This window comes from Typopeltis vanoorti, chromosome 4, assembly GCF_054136105.1.
Source record: "Typopeltis vanoorti isolate ZY-2024b chromosome 4, IOZ_Tvanoo_1.0, whole genome shotgun sequence".
Classification (NCBI taxonomy): Eukaryota; Metazoa; Arthropoda; class Arachnida; order Uropygi; family Thelyphonidae; genus Typopeltis; species Typopeltis vanoorti.
In genome coordinates this window covers 162,398,781-162,426,271 of record NC_143552.1, presented here as the reverse complement: position 1 = coordinate 162,426,271, position 27,491 = coordinate 162,398,781, and the positions used below count along the sequence as shown (strand labels likewise).

The window sequence follows — 27,491 nt, the reverse complement described above, 5'->3', positions numbered from 1 at the left end:
TGACACTGGGGAGTTCTTTCGCTTGGTTGAACAGCGGGAAGGAGTGATGACAAGAGAGTTACGAAAGGAAATTGTGAGCAAGAGTGTAAGGAGTGGTTTCTTTGTGTGGAGGGTGGTTGAGCCGTGGAATGCATTGCCTGATGGAGTGGTGGGAGCGAGAACGGTCAGTGAGTTTAAGGATATGATAGACTTTGTGTTTCTCAGGGGGGTACCTCCCATCGATGAGTCTTGACAGACTTTATGTCTTAGGAAGGACCTCCCTCGATGAGTCTTTTGACTCCTTGGAGGCCTGAATAATAATAATACTATTAATAGTAATCATCTAAATTATCTTCAGTTATAAAAGTGCTCATCAATCTTCCTCTTTTCATGACAAGAATTGTGTGTTTTCCATCATACACAAATGGGCTATGTCTGAAGTGGATTAAAAAAAGTTTCATGTTTAGTCTTTAAATCAGGATTTTCAGATTACCTAAACCTTGAAATATTTCAAAAAAAAAGGAAAAGAAAATTTAATTTAGCATATTCTTGTGCATTGATTGCTGTTAAACTATACTTATATGAATTTTTGATAATTAAGCATTATTATTATTATTACATGACACTCAAGGAGTCGAATGACTTATTACGGGAGAGCACTCTACTCTTCTTCTTATAATAATAAAAAATATTACTTGACACCTTCAGGAAGTCCCAAGACTCATTGTAGGAGGGCACCTACTCTACAACTCTGTCTCCACCACTCAATTCACCAACTACACCAATGCCATCTACTGCCAATCACCACCACTAGTATTTTCACTGACAATCACAAACATGCATGCCCATGGCAGGATTTGAACCCAGCCATTTGGCTGGAGAGTGGATATGCTAACCACTCGGCCAACCAGGCCAGCATATGGCCTGGTTGGCCAAGTGGTTATATACTAATTAGTTATATTTTTTATTATTATTTGACACCTCCATGGAGTTCAAAGACTCATTGAGGGAGGGCACCTGCTCTACAACTCTGTCTCCACCAACTGACCATAACTACACCAATGCCATCTACTGCCGACCACCACTAGTATTTCCAAAGACAATCACAAACATCCATGCCCAATCTTGGATTCAAACCTGCAGCTTTTTTGCTGGAGAGTGGATACGCTAACCACTCCGCCAGCTGGCATACTATCTAATGCATAATCTACCGTATAAGAGTCAGTTATGTACTTTGTCTTAATAACATTTTTCATGCTCTCAAAAAAAAAAACAACATTTTTTACATCATTATTTGTTAGTTATTTATTTTGCAGTTACTATTTGAGAGTAAAGCAGCTTAATAAGCTATGACTCATTTTTAAAAGAATGTGATGAGTTAAGGCTGGATTTTTTTTTTTTAACATTAAGGAAAACTTTCTGGCCTGGTTGGCCGAGTAGTTAGCGTAACCACTCTCCAGTCAAAAGGCTGCGGGTTCAAATCCTGCCGTGGGCATGGATGTTTGTGATTGTGTCTGTGAAAATACTAGTGATGGGTGGTGATAGATGCCGTTGGTGTGAATGCTGAAGGCCATTGTGGTTGGCGGAGTAGTGGAGACAGATAGTTGTAGAGTAGGTGACCTCCCTCGATGAGTCTTTGGACTCCCTGGAGGTGTTACATAGTAATTTATAGGAATAATGTATTCAGAGTTTCATTACCCCATACTGAAATAACCATTCAACACTGATGTAACTTCTTTTTAATACCATTAAGAGAGAAAACATATTGCAGAGGTGGTGAAGGTAACCCAGAGGATTACTGCAATATTGAGAAGGATGCTGACCTGCAGAGGTAAAAGAGATTGTCATTCCATTATATAAAGCCCTGATCAGACCCCACCTGGACTACTGTGCTCAAATTTGGTCCCCACGATTTAAAGTGGTTAAATTAACTGTGGAAAGGGTGCAGGGGCAGATAACAAAGATGACATCAGGGCTGTACAATGTTAGTATGAGGATAGACTGAGGGAATGTGGACTGCACAGTTTGGCAGATAGAAGAAGGAGATGGAGATTGAGACTTTTAAGCTGTTGAGAGGTGGTGACAGGGTTGACACTGGGGAGTTCTTTTGTTTGGTGGAACAGGGGAAAGGAGCAAGGACAAGGGACCATCCCTGGAAGTTACGAAAAGAAGTTGTGAGCAAGAGGGTAGGGAGTGGTTTCTTTGCATGGAGGGTGGTTGAACTGTGGAATGCATTGCCTGATAAAGTGGTGAGAGCACGAACAGTCAATAAGGAGTGGTATGATAAACTTTGTGTTTTTTAGGAAGGACCTCCCACGATGAGTCTTTTGACTCCATGGAGGCCTGAATAATAATAATAATAAGTGGCATAACATTATATTTTGACACGTTAATTAATAAAAGTGATGTAGAGATCCTGAAGGATTTCTACATCAGTAAGTTCTAGTAAAGTAAGAGTTCTAGGAGGAAAACAAGGAGAGTTAACAAATGTCACACATGGTAGAGCCAAAACACATGAAGATTTAGAAAACAATTTAACACGGTTAGCATTCAAGAATGTGTGTGCACAGCTTATATGATGTGGTATGATCACTTAAATAGAACGGGAGAAGAAAGATTAACAAAACATTCTGAGGCAGATTATTATTATTTTATATGGACATCTCTATAGAGTCAAAAGACTCATCTCAGAAGACCCATGCTAACTATTATTTACACATTACCTATTGTACCTCTCCTTAAACCCATTCACTGTTTGAGCACTCACAACTACCTCTGGCAATTCATTCCGCTCATCAACTACTCTCCAAGCAAAAATTTTAGTCGCACACCCTTGCTATCCACAATCTTCCACAACTTCTAGTAGTGACCCTCTTATTCTCTCCCTACTCATCGTGTATTGGAAAATTTCTTTTGTGTGAATCTTATAGAATCGCTTTTGTAACTTTATAGAAACTTAAACACTGATGTCTTTTCTTTTCCATCTGTGAACTAAACTCTGCAACCCAGACACTGCAATCTATCCTCATTAGCTACAGGCCTCATAAACAACCTCATAAGTTGGTTAGGCCAGAATGGAAGGGCAGAAATATAATACTCTGTAGGTAATATGCTTTGTGGAGGAGAGGTTTTGTCTTAGTAATTTACCATAATACTGCTGGGCTTTGCGAAATCTTTGACAGGATGCCACATGGAACCCTTTTACTAAGTTGGACATGAATAAGAGGGTGACAGATGGGCAGACACCCACATGTAGTATATGGTGGAGTTGAATAAAAGAGAAAGGCAGGTGATTAGTTGTGTGGTTGTTCTCATGCATAAGAACACGTGACAAGGTGTAATTAAATTGGAGGCTCGTGCACAAGAACAGCAATGCAGCTGGTCCATGAATTCATACTAATGAGAGCAATCCATTATTTAATTTAGAACTTTGGTGATGTACCCAAGTAATGTTTTTATGTATCTTTTTTTTCTTCTATGTATTATGCACCCAATGAAGTCTTCTAAATGGACGAATCTAGCAATGCCTTCGGAAATAAGTTAGTTATTTTCTATTTGGACTCCTGGAGGTGTCATGTAATAATAATAATAATAAAATTCAGCTATATAGTCATATAAGTTACTTTCTTTAAAACACACACACACACACACACACACACACACACACACACACACACACACACACACACACACACACACACACACACACACACACACACACACACACACCAGTGGGGGTCTGGAAAGTTCTGATAAACACCTAGAACAAAAAATGATATTAAAGCAAACCATAAGAAAGAAAGACTAGTAGCAGAGTTATGTAGGTAACTTATGTTCTTATATTCTTGTATCCTCGTATGTTCTTTCTTGTGGTTATATCAGTTGCTTTAATATCATTTTTGTATTAAGTGTTTATCAGAACTTTCCAGACCTGCCCACCTCATGTGTATGTATGTATATATATATATATATATATATAAATGTATATGTGTTTCTGTGTTTTTAGGTGCAGAGCAACAGTAAAGCTAATAATGCATTCACTTCTGTAAATAAATATGAACATAAAGGGATAAGCATTAAAAATTCTGTAAGAAATAGGAATAACAGTCACGAGGTAGGTTTACATGATTTGGACATAGATTTTCCAGAAACAGATATAGTGTATACCAAATGCTATTGAACAAAACTTATTCATATAACAAAGTACTGAAAAGTTGTAGCCAAATACAGATAACAACATTGCTTTTTTAAAGGAAATTCATTATAGCATATCAGGCACCTCATCTGCTTTGCAAAGGCTTTTGATAGATTACCACATGACAAGTTGTAATTAAATTAGAGTAGATGGGGTTAGATGGGGTTGGATGATTGTCATTCATTATGGAGTTTAATGGAATAAATACAGCACATATAAATAATTAAACAACATATTTAATCACTCCTATTTTTCATCTCATGCATGAGACATCATCAGGGAAACAACATTAAAATTACAAACACACACACATACAAATACTAATTGGAAAAGATTAGACTGAAAACCTAAAGGTCTATGAGGGGTGTCCTTTATAGGTACTGTTGGCTAGCCTCAGCTGTGTTAGGTGGGAGGCTTAAGAATTAGTTTCCCAAATCTTGGGAAGTTTAGTAATAAACTTCCCAAATATTGTTAATTGTTAATAATAATTAACAATATTTATTAAAATTAGGTTGATTTTTTAAATTATGGTGCTGACTTAAAAAAAAAAAATACGCCTTCCAAATTTGTATTTTTTGTGGTGAAGCATAGTAGTTTTTTTTTCCATTTGATTCTGTGCAAAGTATTCAAAGCATGGTCACAGCAAGCACTGACTGACCATCATGATGAAAGATGTATTTTTTATGCTCTTTTAGGTGGATGTTAGCAGATCTCCCTGTTTGTTCATAATAAGATAAGTTGCAGGAACAAGGAACTTTGTAAACACCTGGAACTGATAGAGGAGGTAGAGGAAACCTTGGGAGAGCAGAAGAGGGTAGTCAGTTTTAGATAAGATTTGAATGTTGTGGAGAGATTGTACTTTTTTTAGAGTTCTGGCTATTTTTTCTGAGGTGCTCTGGATATAAGGAACAATGGTAGCATTACTATAGTCAACATGTTGAGAGGGATGCAAGGAGCAAAAGGTCAACAAATTAATTGTTCCTCATATCCCTGGGGATGATATCCCCAGGGATAAATCGTCGAAAAATGGCAGGTAGCGAAAGCGACGATGAAGCATATGAAGATGCATTGGATGGACAATTTAAACCTACTGAGATGCCTGGACTTGATCAGTCCATTGCAGAGGCTGCACGAGCATTAGACCTTTTTCTACACAATAGATTTAATGATGCATTAGAACTGATGATGCCATGGGCACATGCAAGTATGTATTATGCACTTGGAAAAAGTACTGTTCTATTCATGCAGAAGCCATGCTTACACTGGAATCGGCTGAAATTGAAAACGCCATGGAAGCATTAAAGCAGGCAGTTGATGTGTGTAACATGCGCAGAAGAAAGATAGCAATGAATTATGTGACAAAAATTATTAAAAGACCAGACTATAATCACTTTACTGAAGAGGAAGTTCATGCAGAGTTGTGTTATGCAGAGTGTTTGCTGCAAATTGCTGTGTTAATGTTCGTTGAAGACCAAAGTTTAGCGAATTTTGTAAAGGGCGGTTTGCGAATAAGATCTTGCTACAGCTCTTACAAAGAATGTATACATATAATAGAGGGTAGAACATGGGACAACCTGTGCAGAAAACGTCATTTTGAAAGTGGTGTACATATGGAAGTTGGAACTTTTATCTTGATGATTTCTTAGCTGCCATCATGAGTTCTGAAGCTTTTGGAATTATTGGCTTTTCTGGAAACAGGGTTTTGGGATTAAAAGAACTGGAAGAAGGATATGCTATTAAAGACAGTCTTCATTCTCCATTGTGGGCCCTCATCCTTGTTGCTTACCATATAATTGTTACTTACATTTTTGGAAGTGGTGATGTGATATTGAGTGTTCTGAAAGAATTCTGATTGAAATGTTAGAGAAGTATCCTGAGGCTGCCCTCTTTGTTTTCTTTTATGGACGTCTGAAGGGAGAAGTGAATGAGGCAATTATAACGTACCAGAAAAGTATCAATGTGCAACAGGAGTGGAAACAGTTTCATTACCTCTGTTATTGGGAACTTTTGTGGTGTAATTGTTTCAAGTGCGATTGGAAGGAAGCTGCAAAATGTTCAGACATTTAACGGACAGAATGTCGCTTGTCTCCAGCTATTAATACTTATGTACATGCTTCTGTTTTGTATATGATAATGGATGATGGTCAACCAGAATTAAAAGAAGAAATTAGTGAACTCATGAGAAAAGTTCCAGGTTTGAAACAGAGATTGGATGGAAAATCTATTCCCTTAGAAAAGTATGTTATTCGAAAATCTCAGAAATTTTTCTCTCACTTCAAACTTCATTCACACTTTAAGCTTCAGGATTGCAAATTGCTGCTTCCCGCAGTTGAACTTATATATATTTGGAATAGCTTTCCTATGATCGCACACTCACCTGATTTAGCAGAAAATATTCTTTCTCTTATTGATAAAACTTTGCCTAATGTTCCAGGACCAAAAGGAAATGAAGATAACCTTTTAGATGATTACTGCCTTGCAATGTTACTTCGTGGTATGTGTTTTAAATGTCTTGGTCATCCTCTGCAGGTGGAGGAATGCTTTAAAGAAATTTTATTGCTTGAAAAGAGAATAAAAGAGGATGTCTATGTTGTGCCTTTTGCTATGGCTGAATTGGGCTTTATGATGATGGAACAAGGGTCTACCTCTGAAACTAAAGAGTGGTTAGAACCTGCCAGGCATAATTATCACGGTTATCCTTTGGAAACAATTCTGCACTTTCAGGTACATTCTGCTCTCAGAAGTCGACGTGCCAAAGATCATCTAACTCCCTCTCCTCAAGTTACACCGCTGCCCTCACCAGAGCCATCACCATCATACAAATCCTGACATAAGTGGATTCTCATTTAAGTCAAGTCCAACAGTTCCTCCCAGAGGTAACCATCTTCTACGGCCTCATTCTCATCAAGAACTTAATTTAGTAACTAGTTCATGAATATTGCTTGTGAATCACTTCATTATACATTATTACTTCATCCATGAACATCTTTGAAAGTTTGATGTTCTTAGAGTGTGAATGAAGTCCGAAACAGCAGAGTAGGTTATGCTAAAGTGATTCTGTACTTAATGGTGTATAAAGAGAAGTTGTTGAAGAAAGAAAGCTATATATATATATATATATATATATCATAATTTAGAAGATCTTGTCATCACAACGTGAATGACTATTATTCAGGTTTAGAAAACCAGTGAAAGCTTGTTCATAGAGTTGTTAAATGTCTTTTAAAACTATTGCTCATATTTTTTATTTCTTTATTATAAATTACTAGAGAATGTTATCATCACTCTTGATTTACATATTGTTCCATAATTTCATCAGTTTTTTAGCAGTATATACTGTAAATTAAAATTAATGCAGTAATTTTTGTGTACAGAAAGAGAGAGAGAGAGAGATTGCATGCTGACTACATTTTCCATCTAGTTTTATCTTTTATTCTTTTTATCATTTGCAACTGTGTATATATAATTTTGTAAATGACTGCATATAACTGATTCTTTGTATTTTAATTATACTTGCTGCTGATCATATATTTAATATAAATTATTCTGAGTGTAAACAGTTCTTAACTGTTGTATATATTTTTTTGAATTCTAGCATTCAGAATATGCTTTTCTTTGAACAGTCAGTACTTAAATTGCATAGGCCATTGCATGTTACCTTTAAAATAAATTTATATGACAAAAAAAACTCCTCCAGGCCGGCCTGCTGAAAAATTAGTTGAGTTCACTGTTATAACAAATGTTAAAAAGTTTGAAAATTTCCACAACTATATTTGGTGTGTATATGTTTTGATAACTGTTTTGCAAGAAAAGCTAGCCTTAGCCAATTTCTTTTTTAGGAAAAATGCCCTACTTGTTTCATCTCAGTAAATGTGAAATAAGAGCAAATATTCCACAACCCTGTCATTGTCTTGAGTATTTGGGAGGAAAGAAATTAAGTGAGACGAAACAAATATGGTATTTTTTCCAGATTAAAAATAGTTGATGATAAAGAAATTAAAGATTTCCAGCTAAATACGTTGACAAGTTCATATCTATGCTATTCTATATTGTAGGAAAATAATTTTGTGTTTCATATGTGTGCCGACCTGGTTGGCCGAGTGGTTAGCGTATCCACTCTCCAGCAAAAGGCTGTGGGTTCGAATCCCGGCATGGATGTTTGTGATTGTCTGTGGAAGTGGTTGTTGGTGGCAGATGGTGTTGGTGAAGTTGCGGTCAATTGGTGGAGTGAGTGGTGGAGACAGAGAGTTGTAAAGTAGGTGCCCTCCTACGATGATCTTTGGACTCCCTGGAGGTGTCAAATAATAATAATAATAATAATAATATATCTCTTATAAAAAGTGAAGGAGATAAGGATTATGAATGGATGATGTACAAGGACTTACAATTTAAGTGACACACATTGCTAAAATCATGAAATCATCACAAATTGGAAATGCACATCACAGGTTTAGCAATTTCCAGATTTTATAACAGTGATGCAGAGAATATTGAATATAGAAGAAGAAGCTTATGAGTCCCTTGTATAAGGTATTAATTAGGTGGTATAAGTATATACAGATTTGGTCATCTAGTTTTTATTGAGATGGTGATGTACTGAAAACAGTTCAGAGATGATTGACCAAGGAATGTTGGATATGAAAAGAGATGAAAATGCAGTTTGTGGAACCTTGTGGATAGGTGGGGGGGGGGGACAGGAAAGAATGATTGCAACATATAAATTGATAAGGGAGATATCTAATTCATGTGAAAGAGATTTTTTGTAGAATGGGAGACCCCCATTCTACAAAACATGAGGTGTTTTGTAGAATGGGGGTCTAATAAAAAAACAATAATAAAAAAACAAAAAATAAGAGGTCACTCCTGGAAGTTGTATAAGGAAGGTGTGAGAAGGGAATTAAGGAGTAAGTCTTTGTATGGGAATGGTGGTAAGTGGAATGCTTTGTCTGATAGTGCAATGAATGTGGAAAACAGCAAATGAGTTTAAGGCATGGTTTGATGAGCTATATGCAAGATAATGGGATCACCCACTGTAAGTCTCTTGACTCTGTGGTGTGATGGTTATAATAACAATATTAATAAAAAAAAAACTATTTTGGTTTCTCACAAAATAGCTTTTTGTGAGAAACCAAAATTCTCACAAAAAGTTCATTATACCTGGAATTAAATGTACTATGTTCCAGAAATTGAAGAGTGAAAAAATAAATCCTGAAATCATGCATATTTTTAAAAATCAGTATATTGTATCAGTACACTAGTTTCATCAAACTAGCTGAAGAATGCGACCCTAAAAATATCGTCAGGTGCCATCGTTTCAGATCCATAAACAAAAGCAAGGACGGAACGACTTTCCATGCCTCGTAAAAGTGACTTGCAACACGTCGACAAGCACATCAAAACTAATAGCAGCGATCAACAACAAGTTCAAAGATACTTGTCCCCAGTCGCGCATATGTGCTCGACCAGATTTATCATTTACACAAAGAGAACAAGGTTGCCATCTTCGAAGACAACTTGCAGAAAGACGTCAAAATGGAGATTACAGTTACTACAGACAAGTTAAATTGGTACAAAAACAAGTGACAGCACTAGCAGCCACCATGGTGACCAGTATGCAGGCACTGCATATGAAACGTTCAGGACCCCTGCAGTCAAACATATGACTCATAAAACCCCACAAATCCACTGTACCAACATCCATAGCCTAAACTCCAACCTTAATAGTGTCCACTACCACCTGCAGTCTACCAAACCCCACAAATCCACTGTACCAACATCCATAGCCTAAACTCCAACCTTAATAGTGTCCACTACCACCTGCAGTCTACCAAACCCCACTTACTCTTTCTGGCAGAAACTCAGATCTCACCTCCCTCCAGCACTATTCATCTGAACCTTCCAAACTACACACTCTTTAACTCCTTTCGACCCAAGGGTGGTGTCTGTGCATACATCCGCTCCGACATACCTTGCAAGAGAGCACCCAACCTAGAATCGCCCAGCTCTGATCTTCTCTGGATGAAAATATCCCTACCCAACTCAGTCAAATTTATATGCTGTCTCTATTGCTCCCCAAATGCAACCAACCACTCTGAAGTCTTTAATTTCCTCTCCCTAAAAATTGACTTTCAACAGTTCCACTTTCCCAACTGCAAAATCATCCTCTTAGGAGATTTTAATGTCCACAATACCAACTGGCTTTCCTCCTCCAGCTGTACAGATCTTGCAGGCAGAGAAACTGAAACATTTGCCATCACTAATGACCTTACACAACTTGTTCAAATGCCAACCAGAATACCTGATAACCCAAACACCCTAGACCTATTCCTGACCAATGATCCTTCCAAATACACAGTAAATGTAGAGGGCCTGCTGGCAATTCTGACCACAACCTAGTGCTCATCTCCTCCCCATGCAACAACACTTACACAGCCACTCCCATACAAGAATAGTTTGGCATTATAATAGTGCCAAGTGGGACAGCCTCTGCAACTTCTATGCCTCATTCCCATGGTTAGACTATTGCTTCCGACCTTCCAACCAAAACACATGCACTGAACTCATAACCAAAGTAATCCTCACTGGCATGGAATCATACATTCCTCACAGTACTCTGACCTGCCATTCCCTAACTAAACCCTGGTTTTCCAAAAGATGTGCCAAGGCAGTACAAATAAAAAAACCAAACATGCCATCACTGGCTTAGATCAAGAACCCCATCCTCCTTTAGAGCTTATACCCAAGCCCAAAATAAATGCAAAAAAAAAAAAAAAACAATCAATGCTTCCAGAACAGAGTTCAAAAGAGCAAAAAGCAGGAAATTAGCAGCCTGTCCAATTCGCAGCCAAGCCTTTTGGTCTCTTGCCAAAGCAATCAGCCGTCACTTCTGCCCAACACTATTCCCACCTCTATCATATCCAGATGGCTCCATTGCATCATCTCCTACAGACAAGGCTAATCTCCTGGCCTCACACTTTGCCTCCAATGCATGCACAGTCAACAATGGCAAATGTCACCCAACCTTTCCAGATGCTCACCATATCCTTTTGCCAGAAAGAGATCAGGAAAACACTGTCTAAATTACACACAAAAAAGTCTCCTGGCACTGATGGCATTTCTCCAATTGTCCTGAAGGTTTGTGCACCAGAATTGTCTCCTGGCATATGTCGCTTATATATACTGTCTTACTACACTGGTATCTATCCCACAGCCTGGAAATTGGCCCATATTCAACACAATCCCAAAAAAGGGTGACATGTCACTGCCATCCAACTACGGCTATATCTCGCTTACCTCAGTCCTGTCAAAAGTAATGGAAAAAATCATCAATTCATAAGAAAGATTCTGGTAATTGGACCACATATTTATTACGATAAATAACAATAAAAAAACAACTTGACAAGTTTCGTAAGTGGTATGACTTACATCTTCAGGGGTCAAAGATAACTAAAAGTTAAAACACACGAAATGAGAAATTACTGTTCATTAAATTGAATATCCAAATGTAGATTCAGTGCAGTGCTAAGTTTGAACAATGCTGGATGCTGTCACGTTGTGTTGTTCACGTTCACATTGTCCGAGATCTCACTTGGGTATATATATTTTTTATCAATGCTGACCAAACTTGGTGTAGAATTAGGCCCTGGTTTTTGTTGCATTGCGTTGGAATTATAAACATGTTTATAGCTTCTTTAAATTTCCTTACAAAACAATTTTTTTCAACGTAAGACATGTTTGTTTTTTGCCAGAGTACATTATGGCCGGTGGAAGTTGTATGGTATGCTAAACCTGATTCGTGTTCTCTTCTTTTTTGCATGTCTTTTTGGTGTTCATGCGAATTTCCCCTGATCTTTCCATCTGACCAACATAGCAGATGCCACAGGAACAATGAATATTATATACACGTGGTTTTTTTAAAGGATCATGTGGAGGTTTTGGGGAATGTAGAGATTTTGATATTTTTTCCAATGGTAGAAAAGCCACTTTGATGTTATGTTTGTTTAGTAATTTGGCCATTTTGTCTGTAACATTCTTGATGTATGGAAGCGTGATTGCATTCTTGAAATCTTGCTTTTGTGAGATGATTGTAGGAGGTGTGTTCAGGATTTTTTTGAGTCTTCGGTTCATAACCATTTTTTTTTGAGGATCTGTGTTAAATGAAGTTCTTCATTTCTTTGCTTTTCTGTGCTTGAAATATTAATATTATAAGCTCTGTCCCTCAAGGTTTTAATTAAGCCTATCTTTTGCGAGGGCTGGTGGTGTGAGGCCGCATTAAGAAATCTTCCTGTGTTGGTGGGTTTTCTATAGATGGAGAAGGATAATTTATTATCTTTTTCATTGACTTCTATTACAATATCAAGAAATGGAAGTTTTTCATGCTCTTCTTGTTCCAAAGTAAATTTTATGTTATTGTGTATATCATTCAGGTAATCTTTGAAAGCAGTTAGTTCCTCTGTTGTTCCTGGCCATATGATGAAAATATCGTCTACATAGCTTAGCCAGATTTTCGGTTTTTTATGATAATTGTTTAAAGCATTATTTTCAAAATGTTCCATATATTATTATTATTATTATTATTCATGCCTCCTCCAAGGAGTCCGAAGACTCATTGCGGGAGGACACCCACTTTGCAACTCTCCGTCTCCACTACTACACAGAATCTCTACTACCAATCAACGCCACCTGCTGCCCAAAACCACCACCACCACACCTAGTATTTTTTTAATGTAAATTGTGTGTGTTCTGAAGGGCCGATTTGTCAGTATGCAGGATGAAAAACCCAAGTTACCTGGAGGAAAAACCCCGCTACCTCCATATGAAATCGGCTAACTCACCTTCGATTGAAAAAGTCCATATAAAGATTCCTCCCGTCATAACGAGAATCAAACATAGGCCTTTTTATTTTCTAATCTTTCTAATCAAAGGGCGCGATGTACCGTCGTTCTTCCAATTATGCTACAGAGGCGCTTATAAATTCTCTCCCATGATGAGAACCCCAACATTCCATAATCATATTTTAACATCATTACAAAGTTTGATGCAGAATACAGAAATAGCACCAATTAATAATATATAGGTTAGCTAAAGCTGGGGAGAGGGGGGGGGACCCATAGCCAGTCTTTCTTTTTGTTCCAAAAATTTATTTTGATACATAAAAAAAGTATTTTTTATGCAATGTTTATAAAGTTCTACGATGTCCAGAGATAAAAGTTCTTCAAGGAGATTCACTGCTTCATTTCTAGGAACATTTGTAAACAGGTTGATTACATCCAAACTTGCTAAGATGTCTGAAGGTCCTATGCATATATCCTTTACCTTCTCAATAAAATATGCACTGTTCTTAATGAAAGATGTTGTTTTTCCTATGTGTGGTAAGATCATGCTGGTGAGGTGTTTTGCCAGATTGGAGGTAGGAGAGTCTCTTCCATCCACTATCGGTCTTAAAGGAATACTTATCTTGTGTATTTTTGGAACACCTTGGAACTATTCTTGGAACTAATGGGTGTTTTGATTGTAGAGTTCTTTTTAGTTCTTCAGTCCAATTGGGTATCTTTTTAATTAGATCATTGGTTTTATTGTGAGCTCGCCAGGTGGGATCTCTGTCTAAAAGTGTATAGGTTTTATTATCTTCAAGAAGAGTTTTCGTTTTTTTCTTATAGTCCTCTGAGTTCAAAACTACCATTGCATTCCCTTTATCTGCTTAATTATAACATTATTTTTGTCTGATTTTAGTTCTTTGAGGGCTGTGTATTCCGTGTAAGGTAGGTTCCTGGGTGGTAATTTGCTTTGTAATAGTAATGCTGTGCTCTGTATACGGATGAGATCTGATGTATCACCAGGCAAATTCCGTATTCCTTTCTCTATTTGAGCTATGATGTCAATTTTTGGTAAGTAGCGTGGTGTTAAAGCGAAGCTGACACCTTTCATAAGTAGATTTTTTTCAGTTCTTGATAGCACTCTTGAAGAAAGGTTAATTACTACTTTGGAGTAATCTAGATGTTTTCTTTTTTTTCCTGTGAAGTAGTACATTAAATTTTTTAATTAAATTATGCTTCTTTTGATCAGAAATCACTGCAGCTTTGTTGTATGTGATATTGTCAATGTTGTTTTCACAGGTTGGGCAGAAGCGATGTGGCTAACTCATTGTGTAGAGTAAATGTATCTTGGCTCATTTGTGCTAGTTCTGATCTAGTGGCTGTAATTCTTTCTCTCAAAATCGCTAGTTCCATTCTACGGTAAATTCTGTTAGCTTTGGAATTTGTATGGAATGCACGCTTGATTTGGATGAACTTAGGAACAATTTCATTGTTTCTACATCGGATTAAGAATATTAGACGGTTGATGAAATTCAAATGTTTAATGTGTAATTTCTTTAGTTGTATAACTTTATACCAAAAGCACTCACCATTCAACTTCAACATTTAACACAGATCCTCAAAAAAAATGGTTATGAACCGAAGACTATCAAAAAAATCCTGAACACACCTCCTACAATCATCTCACAAAAGCAAGATTTCAAGAACGCAATCACGCTTCCATACATCAAGAATGTTACAGACAAAATGGCCAAATTACTAAACAAACATAACATCAAAGTGGCTTTTCTACCGTTGGAAAAAATTTCAAGATCTCTACATTTCCCAAATCCTTCACATCATCCTTTAAAAAAACCAGTATATAATATTCGTTGTTCCTGTGGCATCTGCTATGTAGGCCAGATGTGAAGATCAGGGGAAATTCGCATGAGTGAATACCAAAAAGACGTGCAAAAAAAGAAGAGAACACAAATCAGGCTTAGCATACCATACAACTTCCGCCGGCCATAATGTACTCTGGCAAAAATGAAACATGTCTTACGTCGAAAAAAATTGTTTTGTAAGGAAATTTAAAGAAGCTACAAACATGCTTAGAATTACAATGCAATGCAACAAAAACCAGGGCCTAATTCTACACCAAGTTTGGTCAGCATTGATAAAAAATATACCCAAGTGAGACCTCGGACAATGTGAACGTGAACAACACAACGTTACAGCATCCAGCATTGTTCAAATTTAGCATTGGACTGAATCTACATTCGGATATTCAATTTAATGAGCAGTTAGACAACTGCATAGAATGAACTATTTTGAGTAATTTCTCATTTCGTGTGCTTTAAATTTTAGTTACCTTTGATCCCTGAAGATGTAAGTCATATGACTTAAGAAACTTGTCTGATTGTTTTTTTTATTGTTATTTATCGTAATAAACGTGGTCCAATTACCGGAATCTTTCTTATGAACTGATAAAGCACAGAAACCTTTGCATACAAAAATCATCAATTCCCAACTCCTACACTATCTTGAAGCTACCCGTCTAATAAACGACCATCAGTATGGAGTCCATTGGTGCCGATCGACAGCAGATCTATGGTCAAATGCTATGGAGAAGTTTGGCAAATCTCAAGCGGTTGGATTTGATATTTCCAAGGCATTTGACTGGGTCTGGCACGAGGGCTTACTAAACAAGCTGCCATTGTTTGGTCTATCTCAAGACCTCTGTAATTGGATTGCCAGCTTTCTGTCTGGATGCTCACTATGTGTGGTGGTGGATGGCTCCTTATCCTCTCACCATTCAATTAATGCTGGGGTTCCTCAAGGTTCTGTCCTCTCACCAACCCTCTTCCTACTATATATATATATATATCAATGACCTACTTCAGCTTACCTCCAACCCAATACACAGTTTTGCAGATGACAGCACATTGCACTCCTCCCTTTCTTTTGATAAACCTTACTCCACACAACTCATCTCAACCTACAGTCCTTAATTCAGACCTCCAAGCCATCCTCCAATGAGGTTCAGATAACCTAGTCAATTTCGATGCAAATAAAACCCAGTACTATCTCATTTCTCATAAAAAATAACCAGTTTCTCCCAGTATTATTTTTGACAATACCCAAATTTCCAGACAATCTGAGATTTCTCTTCTTGGAATTACCCTGACATCAAGCCTCTCCTGGCATAAATACATAACAACCATTGCATCCTCAGCTTCTAAAAAACTAGGATTTCTCTTTCGCTCAAGACGTTACTTCACCCCTGAACAGCTATTAACCTTATACAAATTACAAATCTGCCCAACCATCGAATACTGCTCCCACATATGGAGTGGGCCCCCAAAAGCTCCCTCAAATTGCTCAACTTAGTACAGAGGAGAGCAATCAGACTTATTAATAACCCATCTCTTACCAACTCACTCCCCCCACTTTCACACATACGATTGGTCTCTGCACTATGTGTCTTCTACAAATATTTCCATGGAAAATGTTCATCCGAAATAGCATCAATAATTTCCCCACTTAGCACTAAGCTTATTGGAACATGTGCGGCTGCTGCTCAACATCCCTACACAGTGCACCTTGAAACCACAGAACAAGTTTCTTCTCCTCCTCCTTCATCCCTGCAACCGTTATACTATGGAAAAGTCTTCCCCTTGATGTGTTCCCTAGGGAATACACTCTAGAGTCATTCAAATCTAATGTGAACAAGTACCTTCTTTCCCAACCCATACACGGTACTAATGTACTATAGGTTGATCTACCAACTTCTCGTGTATGGGCTCAACATAAAAAACAACAACGACAACAACAAAAAAAAATAATGCATATGTAATTTCTTAATAACTGGTTGCTCAACTTACTAGGAGAGCATTCAGACATATTAATAACCCATCTCTTACCAACTCACTCCCCCCACTTACAATTACAAATAGTAATAGTGAAATTTGCACTCAAAAGTAGTAACTAGTGTCCTGTTTTGAACAAATTTTCTGCATAATATAATGCATATTGCCCACAGTTCTTGTTTGCAGATGTCTATAAACAAATCTGCTCATTTAACAGTTCTGTTTGCATTCTTATGTATCATAGCTTACACGCTATGATACATCTCCAAGGTGAACAAAGGATCAGATTGACTGTAGAATTAATGTGTAAAGGATGTGTTCTAATAGTCAGAGATTAGAGAGTTAACCAGCTGGGGAAAAAAAAAATTAAAAAGCCTAGAAAAAGTTCATTTAGTTTGCAACCAGATTTGAACTTATATTTATTCTACGGTCTAGATAACAATTGTGATTTCTGGCAGAGAAATTTAAATTTGCTTTTGTCTTCTTGTTGTGGTAAACCTATATGAATAGGTCCTAAGTGCTTATTTTAAACACTGTAAAGAATTTATCGAATTTTTAGTATAGAGCTGACAAGGCAGCTTTCAACATTTTCATGTAGAAATATCAACTGAAATTATGCTCAGTTATAGAGCATGAGATTTCTGAAACTATTACTTCAAAGAGTCAAGTCAAGGGAAAAATACAGGAATGGATTGATGAAAATGAGATACTGTACAGAGGACAGCATGGCTTTGTGAAGGGTAGATCATGCCTCAGTAACTTGCTCAAGTTTTATAACAGGGTGACGGCTGAACTGGATAAGGGAAATGGGTTTACAGTGATACTGCTGGACCTGGCAAAGGCATTTGACAGGATACCACATGGAATTCTAATCCGTAAACTACAACATATGTGAATGGATATAGGGTTGGTGAGATGGATAGCTGGGTGGTTGATGGAGAGATATCAAAGAGTAGTTTATTCAGCAGTAGAGTCCAAAAAACGGCCTGTGACTAGTGGTGTGCCACAGGGTTCTGTTCTTGGACCACTGCTGTTTAATCTGTTCATTAACGATATAGGGAATGGTCTAAGTGGGACAGTTCATTTGTTCGCTGATGATGCAAAGTTGGGTAGGGTGATAGTGAATGCAGAAGATGTCAAAGTCTTGCAAGATGACTTAGATAGATTGGAGTTCTGGACTAAGGAGAATGGATGTCAATTTAATGTGACAAAATGTAAGGTTATGCATTTCGGAGTGAAAAGATTAGCAGCAGTATACCACATTGGTGGAACTGTACTCCAAGAGATTGATGAGGCCAGGGACTTGGGAGTGTTGGTGGTTAGGGAGATGAAGTTTAGGGGGCACATTGCGAAAGTAGCTAAATCAGCTCATCAACTCACTTGGTTGTTGAAAAATACCTTGACGAGCAGAGAAAAACAAGTTATTGTACCTCTGTACCGAGCCCTGATAAGACCTCATCTCGACTACTGTGCCCAGATTTGGTCACCTCGGTTCCTTCTTGATGGGGAGGAGGTTGAGAGGATCCAGAGGCGAGTGACTAAGATGATAGCAGGTCTATGGAATGCACCATATGAGAACAGGTTGAAGATTTGTGGGTTGCATAAACTAGTTGATAGGCGAAAAAGGGGAGATATGATTGAGACATTCAAATTGCTAAAAGGATTCTATAGGATTAATTCAGATGATATTTTTGAGATCAGGACTGGTGGTGGGAGAACTAGGGGACACCCATGGAAGCTGGGCAAGAGCGTGGTTAGCAGGGGTGTTAGAGCTGGGTTCTTTACTTTTAGAGTGGTAAATGAGTGGAATAAGCTGCCAGAGTCTGTTGTGGGTGCTATGACAGTGAGCGAGTTCAAGGCAAGGTATGATAGATACTGTGAGAATGTTGAACAGCTGTGTGAACATGATGTTTAGGGCCTCCCTCGATGAGTCTAAGGACTCCTGGAGTAGCCCGTGGTAATAATAATAATAATAAAAAGAAGTAATAGTTTCAGGAAATTATATATCTTTCTATAATAGTATCTATAAAAATAGAAAAATATATCTAAATATATCTTTCTATAATAGTTTTCTAATGTTGAAGAGTCCTTCTCTAGTTCCTTTATTTTCCTGAAAACCAGATTCTGTTTCATTAATTTCCAAATTGATTTTATGTTTATTTCTTTCTAGGATGATATATAACAACTTTTGCTATTTGACTGATTGTTCTGTACTCTTCACATTTCATTGTCTTTGATTTTTTAGGTATTAGTAGGAACGTTGAGTGCTTAAAATCTTTTGGCAGGTGTCCAGTTTCATATATTTTGTTACATATATCAGTCAGTGATCTTATAGCCTTATCATCTAAAGCCGTTAGATATTCTGCCATTCGTGGAGTTTTTTCTGGTTTCAGTTTCCTAATTATTATTATTATTATGGGCAACTCCAAGGAGTCCTTAGACTCATCAAGGGAGGCCCTAACATCATGTCAAGAACAACTATTCGACATTCACACAGTATCTATCACACTTCAACTTGAACGCATTCACAGTCATGGCACCCACAACAGACTCTGGCAGCTTATTCCACTCATTCACCACTCTCCAAGTAAAAAACCTAGCTCTAACCCTTGCTAACCACACTCTTGCCCAGCTTCCATTTATGGCCCCTAGTCCTCCCACCACCAGTCCTATTCTCAAAACTATCTTCTGAATAGATCTTATAGAAACCCTTCAGTAATTTGAATGTCTCAATCATATCACCCCTTTTCTGCCTATCAATCAATTTCTGCAACCCACAAATCTTCAACCTGTTCTCATAAGGTTCATTCCATAGACCTGCTATCATCTTGGTCACTCGTCTCTGGATCCTCTCTATTTCCTTCCCATCAAGAAGAAACCCTGGTGCCCAAATCTAGGTACAGTAGTCTAGATGGGGTCTTATCAAGGCTCGATACAGAGAAACAATAACCTGTTTGTCTCTGCTTGTTAAAGTATTTTTCAGAAACCAAGTGATTTGATAAGCTGATTTAGCCACTTTTGTGATGTGGTCCCTAAACTTCAACTCCCTATCCACCAACACTCCCAAATCTTTTTCTATCAGATCCTTTCCTATATCATTAATGAACAAATTGAACAGTAGTGGTCCAAGAACAGAACCCTGTGGCACACCACTAGTCACGGGCCATCTTTTGGACTCTACTCCTGAATAAACCACTCTCTGATATCTCTCCATCAACCACCCTCCTATCTTTCTCACCAACCCTATATCCATCCCCATATGCTGCACTTTACTGATTAGAATTCCATGTGGTATCCTATCAAAGGCCTTAGCAAGGTCCAGTAGAATCACTGTAAACCCATTACCCTTATCCAGTTCAGCTGTCACTGTGTTATAAAACATTAGCAAGTTACAGAGGCATGATCTACCCTTCACAAAACCATGCTCTCCCACATACAGTATCCCATTTTCATCTATTCAATCCTGTATTTTCCTCTTGACTATTTTCTCCAAGACGTTGACGATTACTGATATGCTGATCAGTTGGTAATTTACAACAGCAGTCTTGGAACCTCCTCCTTTATATAGTAGAACTATTTTCCCCTCTTTCCACACCTTCAGGACTAACCCAGACCCGAGACTCAAATTAAACAAAATAGTCAAGGGCACTGACAATTCTTTAGCCACTTCACGTACGACACAAGCTGGTATACCATCCAATCCCACAGATGTATCGACATTAAGGTTTTGTAATAGACTATTCACCTCCACTTCGTTCAGCACAATTCCCGTATAAGCTGTTGGTTCTTTCATTCTTGCAATGTCACCACCTGGGTGATGTACTCTTGCAAAGTGCTCGCTCAGTAATTCCAGTATATCAACTGATTCGGTTACCTCCATACCATCGGCATTCTTTAAAATAATTCTGCTGTATACATTTTTTCTTTTACTTGCAACATATTGAAAAATCTGTTTGGGATTCTCTTTAGCCTTCATGGCTAATGTTCTTTCATAATCTGCTTTTGCTCTTCTTACCACACTCGTTACCCTTCTGGCCTGCGCTTTATATTGTTCATGTGCCTGCCGGTCACCTTTCTCCTTAAATTCCCTCCACAGTTGTTTCTTATTGTAACTGTATATTTTGTTCTGCTAGCCTCAAATGTGCTTTTCTTTATCCTGCAGTTCTACTTCTATTCTCCTTGGCCATAGCTCATCAGCTATCATCAATAACACTCCTCCCCCCATTTTATTCTACCTGTCACTCCTGAACACACCATACCCCTCACATTCAATCCCACTAGCTATATCATCTTCTGTGAGCCATGTTTCACTAATGCCAATAACCTATGGCCTGGAAGTGCCAACCAAGGCCAAAAATTCTTCCTTTTTGTTCCTAATTCTTCTGGCATTAGTATACATGAATTGCAGAAGCCCCTTTGTCCCATCCCTATTTTGATGCCTTATACTAACTATCCCATTCTGATTTGTTGTCATTCCTACTCGCTCGGGCATATTTCACACATTCATACACTCAACTGTCTCCCTAAAGTCTGCATATCTACTTCTCCCCCCCTCCCTTAATAACTATAGTTTCCCTGATTCTACACATCCACTTCCACTTCATTCAACAACACCTTTTCAAGTCTCCGTACACCAAATCCATTCAAATGTAAACCATCCATCTTATATAAATCCTTTCGCCCATCAAACTCACTACACATATGCACAAATTCCACACCACTCCTCCTGCATAATCTGCGCATAGAGTCATTAGCAATTTTGGCCCTCCTTGTGTACTCTTCACTGTCATACCGCAGCAACAGACTCATCATCCTAACTCTCTCACTCTTTTCTTTTGCTGCCCCAAGTAATTCCTTCAAATCCTCTCTCATAGCCATTTTCTCCTTTCAAATCATTCGTTCCTGCTACTACTACTATCAATTCTTTCATCCTTTGTTTTTGCATTCTATTTGACTCGCTTACATCATTTGCCCTGTGTATCACTCTGCATTCAGACTGATTTGGAGGAAAATTGTAGCTAGGAAGTTAGTAATGATGTAAATTTTTCATGTAGTACTATCATATCTTGTACACCCATTGAGGGTACATGTCAGGAATTTGATAATGATGATCGCTCCGCGTAACTGTGCGATCTCACTCATTGCATCTGTCTCATCATTTTTATTATCCATTAATTCATTCATTCGTTCTGTATGTTTACCTTCATTCTCACAGCTATCTGGTACTACCTCGCAAATATCACTATTCATACCTCGCATATCACTATTTTCTACATTCACACTACATTCAACAATATCACTCTCACAACCTGAAACACTCTTTGAATCCTCACATTCCTTGCACTTTCTGCACATATTCACTCCACTATCATTGTCTACCAGACTCCAACCGCTCTCCTCAAAGCATACATCTCACAAACGGTACACTGAATAAACTTCTTTATATTAAAATGTTTGAACAAAGATGGCGATCTGGACGCCATTGTATTCCTTCTTATCAGTGCCATGTGCACACTATTAATCGTATCATTAATTATTATTAATCTATTAATCATACACAATAATTTTATGTAATGACCACAGGGATGTGGTCTGATCCAATACCAGCCCCTGGGTATGTTTTGGCTTGTAAGATGTTATTCCGGAATCCTTTTTTAATCATTATATAGTCAATCTTATATTATACAGGGTGTTCGGGATAAATTTGACAGTTTCGTAAGGAAAAAGAAAATCTTCTTTGTATCTATTAAATTTAATGAATTGACAAAAAAACATTACAGGCAGAGTTAATTACAATACTATCAACAAGATTTACTCAAAATAACCACCATTAGCATCGATCACAGCTTCAATTCTGCTTCGGAACCTCGAACAAGCTGATGCTACAGTCTCCCTGGGAAGGGCCGCAAAAACTGTTTTAATTTTATCCATTAACTGGGCTTTTGTATTACTGGAAGTGCGATTGGTGTCTTTTTCAACTGCGCCCCATACAAAATAATCCATGGGGTTAAGGTCTGGGGAGTTTGGAGGCCAAACATTTGGACTGGTGAAGTCGTAGAAATTTTCAGACAACCATTTTTGACTTTTCCCAGAGGTGTGGCAAGGGGCCGAATCCTGCTGCCATACATACGGCCTACCATTGGCTACCCTTGTTATCCAGGGCTTGACTACAGTTAGCAACTCCACGAACAAAGCCCGAATTCCAATGCCAGGGTTCTTCAACACCTGTTCCTGCAGATTTGCGAGGAATTCTGCTGTACGAACGCAATCAGATCGTCTGCTAGGGATCTTTCTTCTTGCTACATCCTCGTAGTCACCATTGCAAGTCTCTAGTTCATGCCTGATTGTTTTTACTGTATTCAGGGAGCATTGGGCAGCAGTCGTAATATCCTTATTTTGATGGCGGGCACGAATCATCATGATACAAGTTATTCTCTTCCATGATTCAGGTGGGTTCCAGCTATCCATCCTTTCTGACATCTTGTATATGAATGAAGAAGGGTCCAAACTTTTAAATGAAGAGAAGTGTGTGTTAATACATGTAACTTACGGAAAAATATAATTAATTATAAATATGTCAAATTTATCCCGAACACCCTGTATAGTTAACCATGTGTAAAGTCTTCTAGGATGGTGGTTAAATAAAGTACAGTGGTGTCTTGGTTAACGACGGTCATCCATTCCAGGATTACCGTCGTTAACCAAAACTGTCGTTATCCAAGGCGCGATTCCCCATAAAATTTAATTGAAATTTGATTAATTTGTTCCGGCTCCTCCCCACAACCATAGTACATATTAAAAATGCAGATTAAACTCATTTAAAATGTCATAAAAAATATGGTAAATATCATTTATTTATTATGCAGTATATGTATTTGCTACAAAAAAATTAACATTAATAAAATGAATTGTTCATGAAAACAGTTTTTAATTATCAATCTTCACCTGAATTGAGCTCACTTTGGAGTTTTTTGACAAATGGACCTGTAAAAAAAAACATGTCTAGGGTTGTTTGCTTCTGCCTCTTTTTTTAAAATGTTTCTGAAAAACTGCATGGACTTTTCATTAAATAGATCTGCAGTTCTGATAACCTCAGTTTGGATTCCATTTCATAGCAACATTTTGAACTTCCTCCCACTTTGCCAAAACATTTTTTATATCAGCAGTCGTAATTTGTTTTTTCTCTCCATCCTCATCTTCAGATGAAATTTCCTTTTCTTCACATTGCTGCTTGCAAAGTTCTTTTAGCTCGTCAGTAGTCAGTTCCCAATCATGCATCTCCAATAGTTCTTCAACATCTTCTTCCTCTACTTCCAAGTTAAGATCATGAGCAGTTGCCACAATATCCATTACCAATTTATGTCCTTCATCTGAAGTTTCTTCATTGCCAAAGGAAGGACACAGTTTCCTCCATGCTGCTTTGAGTATTTCATTGTTACTTCTTGCCAAGCCTTTACAGTTAGCTTAATTGGTATAACAATGTTGAATTCTTCCTTCCAAAATTTTCTTAGGGTTATGTTGGTAGCCTCCCACATTTCAAAGCACCTGGTAAAAAGTGCCCTTGTGTAAAGTTTTTTAAAATTTGCAATTATCAGCTGACCCATAGGTTGAATCAGAGATGTAGTCTTGGGAGGAAGAAAAATCACCTTGATAAAATGTAATTCCTCTGGTAGCTCTTCTTGTATGCCCGTTGGATGGCCAGGTGCGTTATCCAAGGTTAAAATGGCTTTTAGAGGCAGATTGTTTTGCTCAAGATAGGCTTTGACAGTTGGTCCAAACACTTTGCGAATCCAGTCTCTAAATTCTATTCTTGTGACCCAGGCTTTGCTGTTAGACTTCCACAAAACACCGAGATTAGATTTAGAGACATTGAACTTTTTGAATGCTCGGGGATTCTCTGAGTGGTAGATTAACATTGGTTTTACCTTGCAGTCTCCACTTGCATTTGCTGCTAAAAGCAATGTTAACCTATCATTCATTGGTTTATGCTCAGGAAGTGTTTTTTCTTCTTCTGTGATAAATGTCCTGTTGGGCATTTTCTTCCCCCAGTCTCATCACAATTGAAGACTTGTTGAGGTAGGTATTCTCCTTCTTCTATAATTCTTGTAAAGCTATTAACAAATTTATCTGCTGCTGCTGCTTTGTCAGCACTAGCTGCCTCTCCGTGTCCTGACCACACTATGAATTCCTGTTCTTTTTTTAAAGTTGTCAAGCCAACCTGCTACCTTTGAAATCATCATCATCTACCTCAGAACTTGATCCCGGAGTCTTCTTTTTCAAATCTTGATAAATCTGTTTAACTTTCTGACAGATTGCATTTTGAGATGTAGTATTGCCCACCATTTCTCTTTCTTTGATGCAAATTAGTAATAGATTTTCCATCTGCTGAAAAAGAAGCCATCTGACATTCAACCTTGAAGTTCCTTTAGCAACCTTAGTTACCATAAGTTCGTCTTTCTTAGCCAAAATGGTTGATATTTGAGCTAGCTGCATAACTTTCACACCTTCATGATGTTTTGCTATTATTTCTTTCTTCTGTTCAATAGAGAAAATTTTTCTGTTTTTTTTTCGTTCACCAGCTTTCTTTTTGGGACCCATTTTGTCACATGGTAAAAAAAATTCACTCTATAAAAAAAAAAATATGCAAAATACGGTATTATTACAAATTGTACAACACTAAGACAAGGGATACAAAGAACATATCATCACCTGAAAATGAAAGTTAAAAAAAAAAAACTTTTTGAAATAAAAGTTAACAGTTAAATTTGAAACCTGCAATTTTTGACTTAGTCCATTTTACTTGTAAGGTGATGATATTAGATACAGCACTTACTGTAACATACACTGATTAGCAGCTTATAGATACAACAATTATTATACAGATGAGATTTGATTTTGCCTTGTGTTGGTGAATGAACAGTGACACGCACCTGCTGATTTATTGTCTATATGAACCAACACATAAAAAATAATTGCTTAAATACTCATTTTCATCATAAAACGCATTTATAACCACAAATTTTAAAATAAAGCACAGTGCACTACAAGAAAAGAAACAATAAACGGAAAACGTAAACAGCTGGCTATGATGGGTCAAACATATCTGAGCTTCACAGCTATGCCGCATGGCTGTTCTCTATTTGACAATGTCTTCCCGTGCGTGGCTGAGTGCGATTGGAAAATTCTGGTTTTTTTAGATCGGATAGAGGTTCACATAATCGAGAGTCGTTAACCAAGAGATTTTTTTCTTACAGCCACTTGTTATCTGAGGCCATTGTTAACCAAGGCACCACTGTATTTGTTGTTACCAGATTGTTTTTTTCACAGACCTGTATTAATCTTTCTCCTCTTGGATTTCTCTGTCCCAGGCCCTGGTTTCCCATGCAGGAAGAGATCTTTTCTGAGCCTACTTGAGCATTTAGATCTCCCATAACGATAATTATGTCATCTGATTTAGCTTTGTTAAGCACATTTTGAATGCCTTCATAGAAACATTCTATATCTGGGTAATCATCTGGAAATTTTTTTTTTTTTATCAGAAAATAAAAAACAGTTACACATTACTATTATGCATTGTGTGTAAGTTTCTATCACATCCTTCTTTTCTTCCTGTCAACTAGCTTTTGTAAGTCACAGCCTTTCGATCTATCCTCAGAGAGAGCACCCCACAGACAAATTTGTTCCTTCATTTTCTCTCTCTCCACCACCTTCCTCTACTCCAAGAAATCCAGCACAGTAGTCAAAATACAACCTCATCATAAGCCTTATAAAGAGGGATAATAACCTCACTATTTTTACTTGTTAATGTTTTTCAATGTCCAAGTGATCCTTTGGCAACTTTTGCAGTATGCTTTCTAAACTTCAACTTCATATTCCTGATCAATTTCCTGTATTACAGTACCATCAAAGTGATGCACAGTGGGTAATTTTTTCATCCCAAAGTGTAAAATAAAACCTTATATCTTGCACATTAAAGTGATAGCCATTATTCTTTATCCACACTGTCAATTTAGTTTGATCGTCCAGCAGGATCTCCACATTGTGTTTCCTGACTAATGCCTTCTCAAGTTTGTATCATCAACAATCAACTGAATACTGGCCCTCAATTCATTTCTGTATCATTAATACAGAGGCAGGCTACTAAATATCTCCTTCTCCTGCAGATTCTACTGTACCATATACACTTCAGCAGTATCTCCCTATCATCCCCCTCCCTATCCACACCAGAGTTTCATATCCATTCCCATTTGATCAATATTTGGTAGTTTTCACTGTATTCTCTCAAAGGTCTTTCCAAAGTCTTTCCCTTATACATTTCATCTGTCACTCTTCTCAAATATGATTAAATTATTAACACAGGATATAACCTTTCACAAAGGCATCTGCCAACTGTAGAATAACATTCCTGAATTCTGGCTTTTAGCTAACTCTTCCAATACTTTAACCACAACTCCTGAGATACTAATTAGTCTGTCATTTGCTACTTGATTTGGGTGCCTTTAAATAAAAAAAAAAAAGAAAAAAAAGACAAGCCTTTTAAACTCGAGGAGCTATACAAGCTCATCCAGAGCAGGCTTATATAAACAACCATGCCTGTAGTGGGATTCCAACCCACAACCTGTTGGCTGCAGAGAGAAGATATGCTATCCACTC

At 37.6% G+C, this 27,491-nt stretch overlaps 1 protein-coding gene across 7 annotated transcripts in view; it reads left to right on the top strand.

Moving 5' to 3' along the window:
• Positions 1–27,491, top strand: part of LOC150107807 (uncharacterized) — a 170,390-nt gene that overhangs the window by 134,978 nt on the left and 7,921 nt on the right. For all 7 annotated transcript variants that reach the window (XM_090391565.1, XM_090391562.1, XM_090391568.1 and 4 more), the window contains exon 6: positions 3,986–4,093. In XM_090391565.1, coding sequence (XP_090247691.1) covers positions 3,986–4,093 — 108 coding nt within the window. The remainder of the gene's footprint in view (positions 1–3,985; positions 4,094–27,491) is intronic.